The sequence below is a fragment of the Phycodurus eques genome, chromosome 15, assembly GCF_024500275.1.
Source record: "Phycodurus eques isolate BA_2022a chromosome 15, UOR_Pequ_1.1, whole genome shotgun sequence".
In the NCBI taxonomy this organism is placed as follows: Eukaryota; Metazoa; Chordata; class Actinopteri; order Syngnathiformes; family Syngnathidae; genus Phycodurus; species Phycodurus eques.
The window spans coordinates 3965027-3987307 of NC_084539.1; the positions used below are offsets into that span (position 1 = coordinate 3965027).

General features: G+C 39.5%; 1 protein-coding gene across 3 annotated transcripts in view; it reads left to right on the plus strand.

The window, feature by feature from the left end:
- stxbp1a (syntaxin binding protein 1a) overlaps positions 1-22281 on the plus strand; it is a 46344-nt gene that overhangs the window by 23498 nt on the left and 565 nt on the right. The window contains exons 8-20 of one of the 3 annotated variants that reach the window (XM_061698700.1): positions 1593-1677; positions 1842-1972; positions 2074-2181; positions 2274-2334; positions 4611-4676; positions 4759-4839; positions 5221-5359; positions 6078-6187; positions 7277-7378; positions 8248-8333; positions 9350-9504; positions 13376-13532; positions 19940-20030. In XM_061698700.1, the coding sequence (XP_061554684.1) occupies positions 1593-1677; positions 1842-1972; positions 2074-2181; positions 2274-2334; positions 4611-4676; positions 4759-4839; positions 5221-5359; positions 6078-6187; positions 7277-7378; positions 8248-8333; positions 9350-9504; positions 13376-13485 (1234 nt within the window). In that variant the 3' untranslated portion in view covers positions 13486-13532; positions 19940-20030. Of the gene's footprint in view, positions 1-1592; positions 1678-1841; positions 1973-2073; positions 2182-2273; positions 2335-4610; positions 4677-4758; positions 4840-5220; positions 5360-6077; positions 6188-7276; positions 7379-8247; positions 8334-9349; positions 9505-13241; positions 13329-13375; positions 13533-19939 lie in introns of those variants that run through there. The other 2 variants (XM_061698701.1, XM_061698702.1) reach the window with 2 other exon arrangements.

A 22281-nucleotide genomic window follows, 5' to 3' on the forward strand; every position in this document is an offset into this window, starting at 1 on the left:
GTGAAGACTTTGGAATTTCTTTAATGTCTGAATAAATTGATCATAAAATGTAGTCTGATGATCTTCATGACAAGGATAAACAGAGTCGTCTTAAATTAATACAACACAAACAATTATGTTTTCATATTTTTACTGAAAATGACATATAAACATTCACAGGACAGAGAGGGAAAAGTAAGTGAACCCTTAGATTTAATAACTTTTTGCCCCTCCTATGGTAGCAATAACCTCAACCCAACGTTTCTGTAGTTGCAGGACAGACGTACACAACGATCAAGATGAATTTGAGACCATTTCTATTTACAAAACTGTTCAGCAAGATTCCTGGGATGTCTGGTTTGAATAGCTCTCTTGAGGTCATGCTACAGCATCTCAATCGGGTAGAGGTCGGGGGCCTCAGTTACCAAAGAATGCAAACGGTCCGTACGCACACAAGCACACCTGTAGGGAATTGGCCTAAAATTAAAAAAGATAATTGTGGCCCATCAACAGTGTTACTGCTGCTACACTAAAAAATGTCCTTTGAATTGACTTATATTATTTTAGGGGAGAAGAGGGGAAATTACATCAGTTTACCACATTTTAATCTTATACAACCAATTATAAAGTAAAATTAAGGGCCTTTTTTCAGTGTGGTGGCATAATGTTGCAGAGAGACAAAAACGGAAAAGCATGTTGCATCTTTTATTGCAAACAAAATACAGCACGTGAACAAATAAAATAAAATTAGTGGTTTAATGTGTCTTTTGTTGATTCCTCTATAAAGTTGGGAGCGGTCGTGAGCGCTGGTAGGCGGCAGCCAGCCACACCTCTCCCCTCCCCTGCGCACGCCACAGGCCAAAATGTAATTTTGCAATCAAAACAGGTTATTTATACCCGAGGGACACGTAGTTCAAAAGCCATGAGCTGCATAATTTAAAAAGGACTGACAAAACATAACATAAAATCATACATAAAGTGAAAAATCAGTATAGCCTGTTTTTGATATTGAGTGAAACCGGGGCCTCACTCATCAAAGAATGCGTAGGATTCTGACCAAAAGTGTGCATATGTACAAAAGCTGAAAATTGCATATGACCCAAAAAAAAGACACCTATCAAACTGTGCGTATACGTCCACCTGTGGTGAATTTTTGTGATACGCACACCTTTTAGGAATCTTCCTTGATAAGTACCACTTAGGAAAGTGCCCACGTGGATCCCGCAGCAAAATCAGCTCAAACAATTTCTCTGAGACAGAAGTCGAAATGCTTACACACATTTTCAATGGGAGATAGGTCTGGACCCTTGTCAGGCCAGTCGAGTACTCGCGCTCTTTTACTACGAAGCCACGCTGTTGTAACATGTGCAGAATGTGGCTTGGCATTGTCTTGCTGAAATAAGCAGGGACGTGCCTGAAAAAGACATTGCTTGGATGGCAGCATACCATGTGTTACTCCAAAACCTGTATGTAGCTTCCAGCATTAATGGTGCCTTCACAGATGTTACTCTGCCATTTCGCCCAAAGTCAGCTAGGATAGCTGGGACCCGAAATTTGTCACTTGTATTTATTTATGACAAATGGTTCCATCTGTGTGTATGTCCATATATCAGGGACTACAAAGACAATGCAACCCTGGCTCAGCTGGTTCAGGATAAACTGGACGCCTACAAGGCTGATGACCCCACCATGGGAGAGGTGAGTCTTATTTCTGCACTTTGGTCCAAGTTTTGTATCTTTTGGGTATACAATGAGATCAAGTTTTCTCCATTTGACAAAATACTTTTATTTAACATGTATTAGTCGTGCTGAAGAAATGACAGCTTGAAAATATTGATAATATTGTATGTCTAAATTTGCAGGGTCCAGATAAGGCTCGTTCACAGTTGATTATCCTGGACAGGGCCTTTGACCCCGTCTCACCTGTCCTGCATGAGCTCACCTTCCAGGCTATGGGCTATGACTTGTTGCCCATTGAAAACGACGTTTACAAGTATACAGAAATTATAGATTTTTAGATACTATTGAAGGTGTAAGTAGAAATCAGACCTGCTGGGTTTGTACTCAAATGTTCTGAATTATATTTTTGCTCAGGTATGACACCAGTGGCATCGGAGATTCTCGTGAGAAAGAGGTTCTGCTGCATGAAGACGATGACCTGTGGGTGAGCCTGAGACACAAACACATTGCAGAAGTGTCCCAGTGAGTACTTTTCATCATCATCCATACATCTCGGTATTTTTAATGCCGTATCCAGGAATATGCTAACGTTATCTTGTTTCTTTGGCATAAAGGGAAGTGACACGTCAGCTGAAGGAGTTTTCCTCCAGCAAGAGAATGAACACTGGAGAGAAGGTAATGTGAATCATTCATTCATTCCTTAATCAAAAGTTTGACTCGACCTCTAAGTTCCCTGTGAATCTTATTTCTTGACCATACCAAGATATTCTGGACAATTCCAAACTTCTAAATGGTAAAGGAAGGGCTTTTACACTCATCCAAGAGAAACAGTGAGGCCAATCCCTTTATATTTTTGCTATAAATTGAAAACATTTGGATTTGATATCAAAAGATAAATCTGGAGGTCGTGGGCTTTCATGGCTTCTTCTTGGAATGGTTCACTAATCTTCTTTGGTATAACACATGGCAGCCGCTAAATTAAGTCAAAGAAACTGATACATCATAGACAGCTTTTGCCAATTTGAAGAAAACTGCACCAAACTGATTGGGAGGTCCTACATCATGCAGCAAGATAATAACCCAAATCACACTAACAAAACTAGAAAGGAGTTCATCAGGTGAAAAAAAGTGGAAGATTTTGGACTGGCCAAGTCAATCTCCAGAACTACAGAGCATGGATTTACCTGCTGAATGGGAGACTGAAGGGAGTGACGTCCAAAACAATGAAAGAGGCTGCGGCGGAACCCCTGGAAAAAAATCACGAAATAAGAATGCAGAGGTTTTGTGACATTGGTTGGTCCCAGGCTTGATGCAGCTATTACAAGCGAATGATATCTGGTGAATACCCATTCCAATTTGGTCCATTAAAAATAATGCAGTCTTACTGTCTAATGCCTAGAGCCGACTACAGGATATTAGCCCCGATATTGGCCCCATTAGCTATCGCGGGCAATTTCCCAAATCAGGCCGACATATTTTGTCGAAAACGACAAAACTTGTAGTGTGACATAATCCACAACCAACGATTTGGCCCAACGATAGCCCTACGATGCCAAAATGAAAAATCTAGCATGTTAGATATTTGGGGATATGTTCCGTGTAGATTGGCATTTCAACGACAATTCTCCGACAGCGCACCTTGACAACGACCAATAGGATTGCCTACTCTGACCAGTGCATCATCTCCCATGCTTGCCATTGTCAACATACTTAGTTGCCGTTGTCGACGATTATTCACATGCACAAACCAATGTTTACCGAAGGTTTAGAGCATGATTCGACAGAGGCTATGTTCCGTGTAGTTTGGCATTTCAACGACAACTCTCCGACAGCGCACCTTGACATCGATCAATAGGATTGCCTACTCTGACCAGTGCATCATCTCCCATGCTTGCCATTGTCAACATACTTAGTTGCCGTTGTCGACGTTTATTCACGTGCACAAACCAATGTTTAAGGAAGGTTTAGAGCATTATTCGACAGAACGCCGTCATGTTTACGTGCAAACGTTAGTGCTTGCACTAGCTGGCTAGGCTACATAACATTATGTTGTCTGCTTGCGAGCCGTATCGTATTAAACGTACGTGAACATACCTCAAGCAGTCCTTGAATTGATGGCCCAAAACTTCACACATTTTTTTCCTGTTTATGTTCTTTTTTTCCCCAACATTGCCGCAGCGATCCATTGTTTGACACCAACGTGTTGTCGCCTTGGTAACGTTTTTATCCAGTTCAGTGAAAGGTGAAATGTTTTCTGGTAATGCCTCCCCGACAGTGTTTGATTTGACAGGATAAAGTCCTGCGACCGTAAAAGACGGGATATGGTATTATTGGAATACATGTTGTGTAGTGTTTCCGCTGTCTGACTGAGATATGGCAAGATTTTATGGGAGTAGTCTGACAAATTGTGCAATCGTGAAAAAGACCAAATTTGACTTGTAGTCTCATCCAAGCATAAATTGTGTATCAGATCCATATTTAATACCTGGAAACTGAGGCTGAAATAGTCATCTCTTGTCTCATGCTCATCTTTTGATTTCAAACCCGAATGTTTTCAGTCTGCAACTAAAAAAGTCATTAGCTTCACTGTTACCAAAACTCAAATGCAGATTTGTATGACTTTGGTGCGGAAGAACTTGACATCTACCCCATCAAAGACCTTATGTGGTGACTACAGGGAAAGACAAAAAAAGAGTCTCACAGAAGAGTGGAAGCTGTTATCACTGCAAAAGAGGGACAGACACACATTTTCTTATACCTTTCCTCTATAAGTAATACAGTACTCGCTACAAATGTTCACTGTCTAAATTCCACGAGAATTTTAGGTGATGCAGTGTCTCAACACTTTTGTACAATTTGTCCAAAGTGTGGAAATATAATAACGCTGATGAAGTAGTTCATGATCAGCGACTAATTGCGTTTGTGATTTGATGTTGCTTGACTTTCAACAGACGACAATGAGGGATCTGTCTCAGATGTTGAAGAAGATGCCTCAGTATCAGAAGGAGCTCAGCAAGGTGTGGTTATGTTCTAATGGGTGTTTTTCTTTTTTTGTTTGTTTCTGTGGGAATGCTCATTGTAGTGTGCTGTGTTTTCCAGTACTCCACTCACCTGCAGCTTGCTGAAGATTGCATGAAGCATTACCAGGGAACGGTGGACAAACTGTGTCGTGTGGAACAGGTGAAATCGGAGCAACATTTTCCCCAAATTTAATAGCAGAAAATTCGTGTTCTACATTAGAACACTTTTTTTTCTTTTACTTTGGTATTTCTTATATTCAATTATAGCACATTTCTTATCGTCATTACCTGATTGCCTAGGATAAATCTCAGGGTTATACAGCCCTATTGTGAGGTATGTGGTTTCCATCTAGCATCAAGCAGTGGAGCCTGTTTAATTACATCATGGTCACATTGATACAGGCTGAAATGTGTATTATTTTCTGGACTCGTGTGATCACAAAATATTTGCTTGTGGACTGGATGAAGGATGAATAAAAAAAGAAAAGAAAAAAAAGAAACACCTCTTGGACACACAAGCATGTAAAGTTGTGTGTTGTAGGACCTTGCGATGGGCACAGATGCTGAGGGGGAGAAGATCAAGGATCCCATGAGGGCTATCGTGCCCATTCTGCTGGATGCTAACGTCAGCACATACGACAAAATTCGTATCATCCTGCTGTACATCTTCCTCAAAAATGGTATGAAGAACACTCCACAATTGATAAAGTACATTATTGAGCTATTAATCACATTCTTAATGATTACAGTCTGATGATGATGATTTTTGAGGTACACATGCACAGAACTAAACATTATAATATATTTTGTACTTATCATTTATTTAAATCATAAATTGTATTGTGAAGGATGCAGTTCAAATTTTTTTGAATCTTTCTTATAGAGGAATTGTAGACATAGCAATTTAATACCAACAGCACTCAGTCGAGTGCTTTTGGTATTACTGCCACCTACACAGATGTGGCAGTTAGATAGAATTATCGTCAGTGATATATTGTGATACAGTAATGAATTATAATACACCCAATATGGATAGTGTGTGAAAGTTTTGATATGCATAACACTTATGCATTTGATGCACATTGAAAGTCCCATTTAAATTATGAATGCAATTTGAGTGGTATACATATTGCTACGAATCTAAACAGTAGTAGTTGTAGTTATGTCCTTAGTCTTCTGGGAATCACGGTTTAAATGATGAAGAAAAAGAAGAAATTATGGATATCCTGTCTGTATCCAAAACCAAATAGAATGGGCTCTTCATTGGCCCAAACAGCCAAAGGCAATCATAGCGTATCTGCTTTCCCATAATCACATTGTAAAAACTACTAATGACACAAATACAGTGCACAAGGGGATTTCATATGTAATATACAATGTGTGTGTGTGTGTGTGTAGGCATAACGGAGGAGAACCTGAACAAGCTGATCCAGCATGCTCAGATCCCCCCTGAAGACAGTGAGATCATCACCAACATGGCTCATCTGGGAGTCCCCATTGTCACAGACGTAACTCTCTCAACTCTTTTCTTGTGACTCCTCTTTGCGCTACTTTTTCTTACACAGTTTATGATAGTCTATTGAGAACATCATTAGATCCTTAACATACAGTTTAGTTGAGTGTTTGGACCATACAGTATACTGCATGTTCTACAAAGTCTCTGTTGATTTCTTGAAGAAACATAGGCTTTAGTCATCCCACATAGGGAATTTTACCTAAACCAATAGAAAAAGGGAAATGCAGAAAAAATAGCACATCCTTAAAAATGATGGAACCAAAAAATACCAAAAAATAATCACTGAGATGTTGTTGTCAGACGTTTGCCTCACTGTCAGAGGTTCTGAATTCGAATTGCTCCTCAAACACTTCTGTGTGGAGTTTGCATGTTCTCCTTGTGTTTTCTGCTTGTACTCTGGTTTCCTCCCACACTTCATGCATGCATGGTTAATCAAACACTCAAAATTGCCCACAGGTGCCCCCCAACTTCTCCCTGCTTTTATTTTTAATACCACTTATCGTCATTACGATCACGGTTGTGCTGGAGCCTATCCCAGCTGACCATTGGCGAGAGGCGGAGTACAACCCTGAATTGGATGCCAGTCACTCGCAGTGCACATAGATAAACCACCTATTACTGTCACAATCATAACCATGGATGACAATTTAGAGTCTTCAGTTCACCTAATATGCATGTGTTTGGAATGTGGGAGGAAAAGACAACCCATGCAAGCATGAGAGCGCATGCAAACTTCACACAGGAGGGCCAAAGCCCAGATTTGAACCCTGAACCTCAGAAAAGTGAGGCAGATGGAGTAACTACTTCGTCCACCATGCTACCTACATACTGTGTGTTAAGGACATGAATAAACATGAAAGAATACATAGAGATACAAAAAAAAAAGATTTGCACTGGACATAGAATACTGTGAAGTATGGAAAACATAAATATGGATGGTATGGTATACTGTAGGTTTCACTATGGGAAGCAGTATTAGCTCATTAGCTAGCACTGTTAAAAAATGCTGATTATATTGCGTTCCTTTCTTTCAGATTTATGTTTGATTTTATCTCACACTTAAGTTTTTCTTTTTCTTCAGTCAACCCTCCGCCGAGGCAAGAAATTGGACAGGAAAGAGCGAGTGAGCGAGCAGACCTATCAACTGTCCCGCTGGACACCACTGGTCAAGGACATCATGGAGGTGCGTTTACAAGTTCCGAATCACTTCAGAATGCATCATGTTTGTTGTTTTAAATGAAAGAATTTGAGATGAGGCGCCACGGTGGACGTCTGCCTCACAGTTCTGAGGACCGGGGTTCAATCCCCGGCCCCACCTGTGTGGACTTTGCATGTTCTCCCCGTGCTTGCGTGGGTTTTCTCCGGGACTGCGGGTTCCTCCCACATCCCAAAAACATGCATGGTAGGTTAATTGACAACTCTAAATTGCCCGTAGGTGTGACTGTGTGTGCGAATGATTGTGAGTTTGTATGTGCCCTGCGATTGGTTGGCAACCAGTTCAGGGTGTACCTCGCCTTCTGCCCGATGATAGCTGGGATAGGTGACCCTAGTGGGGAGAAGCGGCTCAGAAAATGGATGGGTGGATGGAATTTGAGATGATTAAATGACACCTTTCTAATCAGGTAGTCAATGAATATGTGCCTAAATTCTTGTTTCTATACTATTATTTCAAATGAAATACCAAAAAAAACATTACAATTAGTGTTTGCATAAAGATCTGCTATATAAATACATATAAAACACAAATCCCTCTCATTGTGATTGCTTTGATTTTATGTTTTTTTTGTTTTTTTTTTGTATATTGATTATATTCTTATAGTGCTCTCATTGTGTAGAAGGTTATTGTGGTATCTTATCAAGAAATTCACATTTAAGCACTATTGCGATGCATTTACCAGATATTTACCTTGTGTTACACTGTAAAGGGAGCATGAAAAACATTCTCAAGATGTTTACTCATGCTGTCGTAGACTTAGTAGACAATAAATACATTTATGTGAGTTAATTTAATTATTGAAAAAAATAGATTTGTCTTGTCTTGTCCCTCTGCAGGATGCCATTGATGATAAGCTTGATACTAAGCACTACCCTTACATCTCCACCCGCTCCTCTGCCTCGTTCAGCACCACTGCTGTCAGGTACACGCACTCACACACACACGCACAAACACACACACACACACACACAAAGTGATATGCATTTAGTCACAATAAATGGGGGTGACAGATCAATAGTAATTTGGGACAGGAGATGAGCCCCAGAGATCAATATTTGAGAAGTCGGTAGGTGCTGATGAGCTGTGGAAATGTCCTACATTAATGACTGGATGGTCACGCTAACCAAATTTATGTGCACTGACTCAATGAACATTAACCACACATTTTGATAGATTTAGACAGATTTGATTATCTGCACTAAAATAATGTTTTAGTATAGTTTAAATACTGCGATTGGCTGGCAACCAGTTCAGGGTGTACCCCGCCTCCTGCCCGATGACAGCTGGGATAGGCTCCAGCATGCCCGCGACCCTCGTGATGAGAAGCGGCTCAGAAAATGGATGGATGGAGGAATGGATAGTTTAAATGGGGAGTAGATTTTAGTTTGCAACAGTCTTATATCTCGATACAGTACAGTTTATCCTCAGAACTGGGGCTTACAATTTCACACAACAAATGAGCAGGTCATGTTGAACATAAACCATCAGTATTTTTAACTCATCTTTGTGGCTCAGCTCCACTGTCCTTGTATCTAAATTTGAACGCAAGCTTCTGATTATTATTGATTAGGAATAAAACCAATCTTCTTCATTTACTGCCTCTCCTCCACAGTAGCAACCATGCATGTTGCAATGTGTCATGTTTGTTTGCATTTGGGGCATGCTGAGGAAATGCAGAGAAAATCATACTGTAGAGTCTTTCCGGCATTTGGTTGGTGGCACCAAATAGCCCATGGATAAATTCACGGTCAATCAAGACACTGATTAAGCCGGTCACATATAACAACAGTTAGTAGTGCATTTCAAGTTAAGGAACACAAGCAAATCATTTTGCCTATTTAAGATGCTCAACCCCCTAATGTTATGGTGGCGTAGCAAGTGGCAAAAATGCACAATCCCAAGAAAAGAGTAAGGTGGCAGGCTTGTGCTCCCTGGCAGTGCTCGGTATGGACATTGGCACAAGAACAAGACACCCGGAGAATACCGCACCGGCCCACGCGTCATGGTCTTCATTATTGGGGGAGTGTCCTTCAGCGAGATGCGCTGCGCCTATGAGGTCACACAGGCCAACGGGAAGTGGGAAGCCATCATTGGTGAGTAGTGCAATTGGGGAGGGGAAGGGCTAAGAGAAAGAAGCAGGCCTCGCATGTAGGAAATGTGAATGACGAAGCTCTCTACCCAAAGTATTAAAATGTCATTAAGAAGGAATCAATGTTTTTCACACTGGACCTCGGGTTGGGAAAAACTGGGGAATCGCCAAATAGTTGGGACTTCAAAATGCTTTCATTTAAAGCCCCCTAATTCTTCCACCACCAAATGACCAATGTAACTTTTTACAGTGACAACTACGAAGTACTCAAATGTGGCCTAAATGTTTAACCCACCAATTACTGTCACGATGCATCCTAAGATCCCTATCTCACTGGCCTGGAGACTAGTTGGTGACCTGATGGCGACTTTAGTCTCCGCTACGTCCCCTGGAGACTAGCCGAGTCGACAGGGAGTCACAGTGAAATCGAAGATGTTCGATTTAATTGGAGACGTTTTGGAGACTCCTCTATATGCTCACTATAGACAAAAAGCTCAACATAGCTCAATGTCACAAAACTGAAATCAATCTTAACCAACATTTCTGTGGATATCTCTATTTATGGCCATGTCAAACTTCTGAAAATAGCAGAACGATCACCCCAATATTTTTGATTTTATGGACGTTAAGTGGAAGGCTGCAACGATATTGGAAAAATATGACGTTGCAATTTTTTTAAACCTGCGATATATATTGCGATGTGAAATAATTCATGATCAGTGTTGGGAAAGGTCAAAGCTCAATTCACCATTACTGAATGAATGAATCTTCATCGTTCATAATTAAACATTTTGAACTAAGTTCACCGGTTCAAAAATGAAATAGTTCATAGGTCTTAATTTTTTCAATATTGTATGTTTCCACTGGGCTCTGACCCTCAAAATAGCGGCATTTCATTTCCCCATTTTTGGCGTGCCTTCAGACAACACTAGTAGCCAGCTGCAGCTTTTACCCTACAATCTAAAAAACATGAGGAAAAAGTTGTTGTTTTTTTAAATGAGGAATAAAAAGAAAAACAGGACTGTAGTCCTTAACATGCAAACACAAACACGCAACCCAGTATGACAGGAACGATGGTGAAAGGAAATTGTTAACTTTGCATTCCCAGCAGCTCTGGCTGACTAAATTCACAAAATATTTGATGTTATCTACTCTTATATTAAAAAACTAAATAAATTCAATATTATCACAGTGTGATCATGCAGTGTTTTAACAAAAGCATTCTGATACAACAAATAATTTTCCTCGTAATCTCTCTTTACAATTATATATTGCAATACTAAAGAATCATGGACCATATTTGCTCCCTTTCAAGCAGTGTCCCTAAACGCACCTCGCGGACTCATGCAACTGCAACATGCCTGCTTCCTACAGTAGCTTTATTCTGAAGAGCGTAATAGGAACTGGCAGCTGGTGTACATTGTTTCTCGCATACTCTTTCATAGTTATCATACAAAGATATAAGTACACAGCACTCTGGGCTGCTCCGTGTGTTGTTTGAGGCGTTATAATTTATCATAACATGGGTGCTAATCTTATTAGCATGTCCAAACAGGTCCCTCTGCTGGTCACTTTAATATTAGAGTTGATTCACTGTATATTACAGTACACCAACATCGCAGCAGACCCTGCGACGTGACTATTGCGTACACGGACATTGCAATGACGATGCTCAAACAAAATATCGTGCAGCCCTAGTAAAGAGTTTACCTCTTATATAGAAAAAGCTCAGCGTCACGTAATGCCACAGAACTGCAAGCAATCACCAAATAAATTTATATGGATATCTCTACCTATGCCCACTTCAACCTGAAATCTGAAATTTAACAATTGCCCCAATATTTTGGATTTTATGGACGTTTCAGTTTCAGTTTATCAGTTTATTTTTGAAAGGGGACAATGCAATTTCATAAAACACATGAAGTACACATGGTTAAAAAAGCCAGAATTAGCCAGAAGGCTAGTTTTCATCTGTAGTCCCCTGGCCATGATGTAAAAAAGCAATATATAATATATAATGTAATATAATACAGGATACATAATCAAACTATACTATTAAGAGAGAATAAAACCATATTTTTTTTACTCATAACAAAAAAAAAAACATAACATACTTGTCTTTTAGTGTTGGCAGCTATAGGTGTTAACTAGCCACATTTTCAGTTTTTTTGTGAAGGCCTTGTATGTTGTAAGCAGTTTAACCTCCTCAGGTACTGAGTTCCACTCACCAGCGCTCCTCACTGACCAGGCTGACTTACTGAAGCCTCGAGTGACACGCTCAGAGCTGTTTCTTTGGCTGATGAACTCAGCCAGAGGAGCTGGGGCCAAATCATGTTAACGTAATTTCCACTTTAGAGAACTATCCCGTGTCCATGCTCCGTCGGCTGAGCGCGGAGCACACACAAAGCACGCACACACAAACAGAAAAACACATTATATACAATGAATCCCACGGGGGTTAGGGGCCAAGCTCAGCCATGAATAGCAAAAATCTCGCAGTTTCTGACACACCACCTAAAAAGGTTTATGCTGTACCCCAATTGTCTATAGATGCGACAAATTGCAGCAAATGACGGCTTTTGTTTAAAGGTGGCGTTTTCAGTCATGCCCCTCACAAACGTGTACAAGAGGTGCATTGTGTGAACGTGAGCAGTAAACAAGCCGATCTTAGCCATTGCTAGTGGTTTGATATTGTATTTCTTTGGAATGTACAATCAATTGAGGGGTGATATAAACTTACATGTCGACCTAATGAGGATGGTGACGGTGGTGTTGGATGGCTGCACCGCATTTGTATTTGTTGAACACCACCGTGACATATGTTTATGTTTTTTGTCTCGAGAGCTGTCCAATTTGTTCTTTTTAACTTTTTTTTGCTACCTCGAGTTAAAAAAATCCGGCCAAGAAACAATAGTCTCCTTTTGTATTTTTTGTAAACGATAATCAAAATTAAATTAGATGGGTCCAGAGAGGGATGATTTTTCAAAAGATCATTTTAATATTCTACTGTCCCCTCATACAGACAGTTTTAAAAAATATGACAAAAAGTGTTTCTTGTTTTTAACTGCAAATGCCACCTTTAAATGAAGCTCCTCAACTCACTTCAGCACCAAGATGCCGCCAGATGGTGCCAAAACAATGTGTTTTTGCTTTGGCCTGAGCACAAAAAGCGTGAACAGGGTTTTTTTTTTTGTGAATAATGGAGGATAGCTTCCCCCAAAAATCAATGAATAGACAATTTTGCGAATGTGTGGTTATTGACTGTATATACAGTCTCCAAATAAATGTAAAATATTGATTGACGCGATACCAAATCATTATAAATGTTGGGGATACTTGTAGTGACAAGTACTGTATATAGGCAAGAATATCAGTTCAATACATACTCACTTGTGCCATTGTAGCATACAGTTTACAAAATATAAATTATAAATACTGCATGGCAATCACACTGAAGTGTTAACAACCCTTACAACATGTCTATTGTTATGCGTTGTGTCTTAGGTTATAACAGCCCTTAATGTCACGCCCCTCTGGACTGTTGTCTTAATGCTTCTTTGTGCTGCTCTCTTCTATGTTCCTATTTTGCTCTGCTTCCGCTCTTGTCTTTCAAAACTGTTGTCTCTAATTTTATTTTTTGTGTCTCTCTGCATCCCAACTGTTTTTGTGCAACATTTGACGATGTATATATCCTTGTGTGTGTGTGTGTGTGTGTGTGTGTGTGTACTCTTGACCGTTAAGAAAATGAGTGTCTGTGTCTGTTTGTGTGAGCGGTTGGCTGCTTTACAAAACCCTTTGTTTGTTGGAGAGAGTGGATGAGGGCCTTGGCATGTGTTGAGAGACGAGTGGTGAAGCCACCTCTGTTCCTCCTACAGGTTCCACCCACATGCTCACCCCCACCAAATTCTTATCGGACCTGCAGCACCCTGACTTCCGAGAGTCCACTAGGGTGTCCTTTGAGGACGCAGACGCCTCAGACGAGTGAGGCAGAGACAGATTGGGAGGGAGGGAGAGAGAAATCACACAGAAAAAGTAAAGGCAGCCGCTCAAGAAGCCCTTTCTGAACTTTAACAGCACAAGGGCTTCCTTGTGGTTCTTTTTAATCACTCAGTAGTGTTTTATGTACCTCCACCACCTCCTCCTCTTCGTGAAACCCAGGGATGGGTACCTCATGGCCTTTTCTCATCACATAGGCCGCTCTATCAGGATCTGATATAGCCTCAAAGTCAGCCAAAATCATCGGCTTTACTCTTGGCTAAGTCCAAACATCTGTGCTCATCATACAGTGAAATCATATCGGTCGACCAAATCCTCATCATGTAGAGAATTAGCTATTACTAGAAATGTATCAAAGTTGACCCCTAATTTGCCCAGTGAAGTCACCGACTCAAAACAACACAGTTGATGCTGATTCACAATCCAGTACAAGAGCTTTATCAACATTTATTCCTTTACAAATACTAATGACAACCCTTATACTGGATACAGGGGTCGGCCGTTTACCATGGTCCCGACATACGACATTTTGAGGTTACCAACGTCATGATGTGTAAGAATACATCGTCACGTGGCACAAGAAGACATGCCAGTTACCGCCCAATTTACTGTTTTTTATTTGATTGTTTTATATTTATTCCCTAGAAGTGTTTGACATCCAAATATTTACTGTTCAGTGAGTATGGTAGAGGTTAATAGGAGTGTGGGGAAGATTAGTCAGATTCTGGGGAGGTTCATACATCTTTAAAATATGTATAAATAATCCCCAAAATATGTGGTCGCTACTTCGCAGACTTCACCTTTTGCGGGGGTGGTCCAGAACCTAAATGAGGGATTACTGTAATTAATTTAACGACTGTCTTGGCGTACCTTAGTGATAGAGTTATGTACAAATACAAAGAAGCTTTTTAAAAATTATTTGAGCCTCCCAGTTATCTATCTATCCATCTATCTATCTATCTATCCATCTATCCAGGTAAGGCAATTGAGAACATATTCTCATTTGCAATGCTGACGTCGCTGCAGACAGCAGAGTAAAACAAAGCAAAATAAAAACAAATACATAAACAACTGACTGTTCGGTGTGATAGTTTCATATTTACCAATAAAACTGATGCATGAAACAAGAATTAAATAATGTATACTTAAACATCTAAGTGTTCAACCAAACCTTATAATTTCATAATTCTGCTATCTTAATGCTAACATATATTTCTCAATACCAGTGATGGGTTAACGGAAATTGATGTCATGATAATTAGAAACCTTCTAAAAACTGCTACTTTAACCCACACGAAGCAGCATCACATAAAACAAAAGACAAATAAACATTGTACAAGTGAACACTGAAGTGTTCAACCCAATCGCTTAATTTTGTTGAGCGAAACTCTGCTAACATATAATGTGAAATGGGCGAATGGAAGCTTAGCTGTTGGGGTACATATAATTCTTCAAATGACTGCTACTTTAACACACACTGCGCCGTAACACATACAAACAGATCATACGATGGTCACGGGCATGTCCTGTATTGTCTCCGCTTTGTGGGAACAACGCCCATTAGTTGGGGACCTTCTCTGCTGCTTCTCGATGCTCTTAATTATGCTGCATGTCTTCCAGTAGACCTCGTACATGGCATGATGTGGCCAATGTGGTACCACACTAAATTCAGACTTTCCTGTAGACAGTTGGCTGCTGTAAAAACTCATTAAAAAAAACAATTACTTAAAAGTCTGTTATACACCATGGGCCTGAACGATGTATCGCGATATAGCAGGGGGTCAGTGACTGTACAATGAAAATACTAAACATATTGTTATACTGTAGAGTCTGACAGTTTTACTCAAAACTGACAATTGTCACCCTTGTAAAGGCAGATTTGTTATTTTTTATTTAATTTTTTTGATGCACCTCTGGTGCTGGATATCATATTGTTTAGGTGTACCTGAAGTTGTGACCAGTCATTCAAAAGTTTCTTAATGCATAAAATGTAGAAGAAGGATGAGACGCCATGCAGTCGCCGTGACAAAACGAGAACCTTCCCAAAATTGTCTGCACATATGCGCGTGAATTGAAAATAATAAAGGCTATAAAGAGAATTCTATACTGAAGAGCGGCCATGCTTGAGTGGGTTGGCCAACCCCCATCCCTGCTGCCTCCTCCTATCATCTCTGCCGGGTGGATTAAATCGCCCCTCAATGGTATAAATGCTCACCGTTAAACGCTCACTTCAGATTTAATCTACCCCAAGATCCATCTTTATTATCACTTTTTTTTTTACTGTCTGTTTATTTTTGTAATGACTCCTTGACCACGGCAATCACCTTAATTTCTTTCAGGACATGGTTGAAGTTCATTGGAGGAGTCTCCTTCCTCCCTTGATGTTGTGTTGTACTATCATCACATGCTCACATGGCCCATGGCTCGTCAGCAGAGAGTGCTGTTGCATATGACCAATTTGGTGATGATAAAGCAACGCCTGAATTGTGAAATTATTTTCTTCAAGGATTGCCTGTGTGTGTGTGTGTGTGTGTGTGTGTGTGTGTGTGTGTGAGACGCCTCTCTGCTGACACAGCGTGGCTACGTAGCATTGCTCCACCTGATATGCTTTAGCGACCTAACAACTAATAATAAAATGCAGCAAATATCTGCCATTGATGCCACTCTGCGTGGTGCCGCATAGGTCAAAATAACACTTTACCTCTCTCACACAAGGAACTCTTACACACCAAAAAAGAAGAAGAAAAAAAAAAAAACTCTCACAGTCAGCCACACCTGCAACAGACTTATTGCATGGCAGAGCCAATCAGCGTTTCGAGATTTGAGATGGCTTCCATTTTTAGACTTGAGCTTCTTTTCACACTTTTTACACTTTCTTAGTAAAAAAAAAAAAAAAAAACAGGTCTTACAGAAAATAGGTAATTATGTTTTTTTCCCCCCTCTGTTTGTACATTTGTAAAGTGGCTCACGATGAAAATAACAGCAACATTTTGTCACATTTTAAACTGTTCACTGTCACTTTGCTGCACATTTACAACAATATTTGTCAATTGTCTTAAATAGTTAAATCCAAATATTAAATGTTAGTGCTAAATGTTAAATCTAAACGTTAAACATGTATCTAAATGTTAAATATATATTTAAATATAAATGGTACATCTAATTGCTAAACATATATCTGAATGTTAAATCTCAATGTTAAATATTTGTCAAAAATGTAAATAGAATTTTACATTTATATGTATATATAACATTTACATTTAACATTTATATTTAAATATATATTTAAATTTGAAATTCTAATCTAAATCTTCAGTATGACTCTAAATACAAATGTTAAATCTAAATGTTGAAGGACTGGTTAGCACCACTGCCTCACAGTTGTGAGGATCCAGGTTCAAATCCAGCCTCGCCTGTGTGGAGTTTGCATGTTCTCCCCGTGCCTGCGTGGGTTTTCCCCGGGTGCTCCGGTTGCCTCCCACATCCCAAAAACATGAGTGGTAGGTTGATTGAAGACTCTAAATTGCCCGTAGTTGTGAATCTGAGTACAAATGTGTGTTTGTTTATATGTGCCCTGCGATTGGCTGGTGACCGGTTCAGGGTGTGCCCCGCCTCTCGCCCAGAGTGAGCTGGGATAGGCTCCATCCAGCGCAGTGGAGGATAAGCGGTGTGGAAAATGGATGGATGGATGATTAAGTTGACAAAAAACGTGAATGTGCAGAAAAGTGACTCTCAAAAATTCAAGCCATTTTTTTTTTCAACATTCTTTGAAGCTAAATGTGACAAAATGTCGCTGTTATTTTCAGCGTGAGCCGCTTTACAATTGGCACACCATCTGTGTGAGAGTTTTTGTTTTGTTTTGAGGCCAAGTTAATTTGTGAACTTTTTTGATGTGTGTGGTTTTTTTTTTCTCTACGCATTAAAGGTTATTTTTGGCTTATACAGCAGCACATACCACTCGCCTGTATAGCCTTTCCAAGGGCCTTGTGCATACACAATGGGTCAAAATGGCCAGTTCTATTTTAAGTTTGCAAACTCAAGTGAATGAGTTAAATGAAGTTGATCAGTAGTCACTAAAATACTGTATCCCATCGTTTTGACATTATACTATACTTTTTTTTTTCTTCCGTATATTGTATATAAATATTACATATGACAAACATGCATCCTTGGAGCAGGTCATAAATAATACTCATTGCCATGTCAGTCATCATCTCTGTAAGGAATTTATCGTCACAGCACATCATTCTCATCCCTAACGTAGCCGCTAAAGCGATGTCATTTCCGAACAATTTTTTATTCATGGTTTCTCAGTCAGCAGTATGTCTGCTCCAGCGCATACTGTCTTTTACATTCAACACACAAAATGGCCATCACTTACTTACAGCAAGTATTTGTGTTTGTTATGCGCTTTAGGTCTAGATTTATCTACGGACAAGAAGTCAGTATTGTAGTTAATTAGTCAAAAAGCTGTTTGTTTCTGAGGCACAAAGCAGCATGTTTGGAGTCAAACAATCCCCTTTGACCCTGTATGATGATCCAGCCAGAACTGGACTTGCTGCTTCTGTTCATTTTTGGCCATTTTTGGGGAATTTGGACAAATAATTCACAGGGAAAGTGGAGGAAAGACGACATGCAGCTTTGCAGTAGAAACAAACAACTCCAATTCAAATATTGTTGTGTGTTGTGAGGAGTAAATCAAATGGTAAAACATATATTTTATTTTTTGTAAGAAAGAACTTGGGTTGAAATTCTACATGAAATTGTTAGTAAGGGTGTACCAAATTTGACAAGACGTTTGCTTTACTCCACTCCTGCACCTAGAAAGTAAAAAAAAAAAAAAAAAAAAAAAAGTGTGAAATGTGTCTTCAGCTGTCTTGAAAGTTCATCTTACATTATTATCCCTCAATTCAAATGTACAGCTGACAATAAATGCTTTTACAAGCTTTTTGGCGCAGTCCCAACAATTGACCTTCATTTATATTGACAACACTTGGTAGGCTGCATGCCTGTGTCAAGGCCTTAAAGTTAGAGAATGTAATATTTCTCACCGTCAAATAATTTCAAAAGCATTTTGATGGCACACTGGCTTGTGATCCGCGCATGTCGTCTCTGTCATTGTCCACAAAACCTACAGTACCTTACAAATGTTGGTGGACCAGCCTGGACACCTCATTTTTTTCTTAGCAATAATGCTCATGTTTACATAACTTTAGTGCTAATGAATATAAATTGGCTTCATTAACTTGTGACCTAAAAGTAAATATGCCTTCACAACTGCAGCAAAAATATGCAAACAGCTATTCCTATGCTGTTCTGTGTGACAATTTATGTTTTGGAAGTGATACGTAAAGTACAGTAGAGCTACTAAGGTCAAACACATTGCATCATGGGATGCCTGTCAACATCTGATTTGTTGGAATTTAGGAACAATTTCTTCCATACGGAATAATGGAAATCTATAACCGTTATTGTGTTTAAATGAACATTTTAACATTGCTAACTGGTATACAAGTGTAAAAGTAAGTTCACCACTTGGTGAAGGTGAGTTACACTAGAGATACGCCAACACCCATCGCTTTTTTGAACATTCTTACTTGTCAAACAAGTGTAAAAATAAGTTAACCTCTGTTATTAGTAAAATGTTACCTAACGTAACTTTGGCAACACATTCGGTGTCACCGATGTATGTGTGTCTGCTAAAGTCGCAAGTAACTTCAGGTGTACTATTTGCGGGGGATAAGGACTTGCGCCCTGCCACGAAGAGCAAAAATCTGCGAGTAATCAACGCCCCACCCTTAAAAAAAAGTATATCATTGCCTATAGATGCCACAAGATGGGAGCAAATCCCCTACTTTTGTCGAAATGAAACTCCACAACTCACTTCAACATAGTTCATTGGCACCAACACGCCACATGATGGCTGCAAAGGACTACTTCTGTTTAAAACGAAGCTATTCAACTCACTTTAGCAAAGTAACTTGACACCAAGATGGCACCAAAGACGTTATTGTGTTATTGCTTATTGCTTTGGTCTGAACAGAAAACAGCAAATAGGTTCCAAAAAAGCATCCGCGATTAGGTAATTTGCAGGGCTTCACGCCAGACTCAATTCTTTGTCTTTGCGTCTCAGACCACTTGTTGATGGTTGAAACATACTTTTGGGTACATTTGTGTTCCCCCAAATGTATTCGACTGGTGGAGAATACGTAGTGGTAAGATTAATGTGGTGAAGGAATGGAAAAAGATCAATAACCCAAAAACTAGTTATTGGGACCTGCATAACTTAACATTTACACATTCAGTGTTTCTATCTCCCTGTTCAACATACAATACAGGTACAACGAGTAATTAATAGCAAGAGCTGAAAACACATTTTTCCTCTGTGTTTGTGTTAATGCACCTATGTAACTGGCCTTTGGTGTGTTTGTGTGTGTCCTCAGGATCAACCAACATCTTTACCCCCACCAGCCTGCTGGAGCAGCTCAAGGCCATGAACAAACCAGATGAGGAAGTGACAAGTTAAAAATCCCCCAATCATCGAATCTCTCTCCTCCTTACTTTCCTCTTTACGTCAACCATTCCTTTATTGTGTGTGCATCTTGCTTGAGAATAATAATAATGAAAAAAAAAAAAAAAAAAAAAAAAAACATCTAAGATGACCCCCCCCCCCCCCCCCCAAAAAAAAAAAAAAAAAAAGTTTAAACAAGAATAATACAAGTATTCTCACGTTTTGCTATGGATAAAATGAAATAACTTGATTTAAATATCCAAACAGACGGACATTTAAAAGGGAACATACCAAAATGTAAAAGTGTACTGTATGCTATAGAACCTGCTAGACTATGTCAAAGGTAGAGCTGTCCTTGTTGGTCGCTCTGGCTCACCTGCTTAGTGTCAGTGTAGTGGAGGAGGGATGTGCCGTTTGAGAGGTGCCAGTTGTAAAATATAGCATATCAATCAACATGCAATATATATATATATATATATATATATATATATATATATATATTAAACCGGAGAGGAGACGGCCCATTTGAGATGTTTGTATCAAGTAGCATGCTTGGACTTGTCTGGACTGTTAACTGTGTTTGTATCCCTTGTGGATGTTTTTGGGAGCTAGCTTTTTTTTAAAAATTTTTTTTTTTTTTTTATATAAGATGTTGTGTTTGGATACTGTACTGAAAGACCTTCCCGCTTTCAAAACCACTACTGAAGCATCCACTTCTCAGCTTGCAACTCAGCGTATTAGCTCCGACTATGCAAATTCACCACGCGAATGCATTTGCGGTCACGTTGTGTTCGGTTATCGTTTCCGAGCTGCTGCCTCCATAGTGCTCACCAAAAGGACTTTTGGTGAGAATTTTAGCGACAGAGTACTAAATGAGTGCAGGCTGACAAACTCAAACACACATGCTGTATTTTGACCGAGCGGTACCGTAATAGTCCACAGACACGTCCACAGACATTTTAAAGAAATGTCACATTGTCAAAACTATTCATACAATGAAGAAAACAATTGTAATAAACTGTAAAACAAATTTTAAAAAAGGAAATGAATGAATGTAAATTCTCTGGGTAAAAAAAAAATGTTTCTCTGGGTACTCTGGTTTCCTCCCACATCCCCAAAATATGCATGGTTAATATATAATGGTTCATTGAAGACTAAATTGTCCATAGGTGCCAATGGTTTTTCTTTTATATGTGCCCTGTGATTGGCTGGCGACGAGTTCAGTGTGTATCCCGCCTCTCACCCAGTGTCAACTGGGATAGGCTCCAGCACCTCCTCGCTAGTGAGGATTAGTGGTATGGAAAATGGATGGATGGTAGTATAAACTTCTATTTTGATCCCCTATATATCCGACACAGCATTACTCGCTAAGTTACGTCGCAATTTTCCATTATATGTTCTTCCATTTGTTCATAAAATAATATTTTGTATGTAATACAGAAGAGAATTAATTAAGAATAATAAGAAATAAAATGAAACGAGTATTCAGTGGCCATAAAAAAGAAAAATCATGTGAAGCAACACATTTGCCAGAATGCATTGCGCCAGTGTTGAATTATGGCAGTGTTACCAATGGCAATTCAGGTGCCAGATTTTTTATTTTTTTTTTCTGTAAAAACTACAGATTATGCATTATTTTTTTTGTATTTCTTTCTGTTAACACACGCAACGCAGTCAATAATACAACTATTAACAAAGGAGGTGAAGGGAGGCTTGACTGGATATAAGAAAATCAACCCACCCCTGTTCAAATGGCACGTTGGCAGGTTTTTGGAAGGTACAATTCTCCCAAGGAGTCAAAGAAAGGCCCATCAAAACACTTAACATGTAAAATTGATGAAGAAAGGGGGAAAAAATGGGCTGCAGCAAAATGAGCACTTTTTTTCATCCAGGGCAAAAGGCCAGATGCTTGAGCACCACCTAGTCGCTATGTGTGCATGTGCCTGGACATGACTGGAGTTCAAGGTGAAATATATAATCGTGGTTTTGAGTGGTGTCTGTGGATGGTTTGACAAAGCCAAGACCCTTGATGATTTTGAAGAGAATCATCCCTCCTCCGACTGTGAAGACTACAAAGTATTCAATTGACACCCCTCCTCTCTCCCCCACACACCCCCGTCAATGTCATGTTTTCATGTTGAAAAAGCCGCTGCTTGCTCATAGCTATTGTCACGAAAATTCCTGAAGAAAGCCTCTTGTATTTCAGTATTGTATCCTGTTAGTCTTATTGCTTAGCAATGATGTTTCATTGCACCATGCACTGAGTAGTGTTGT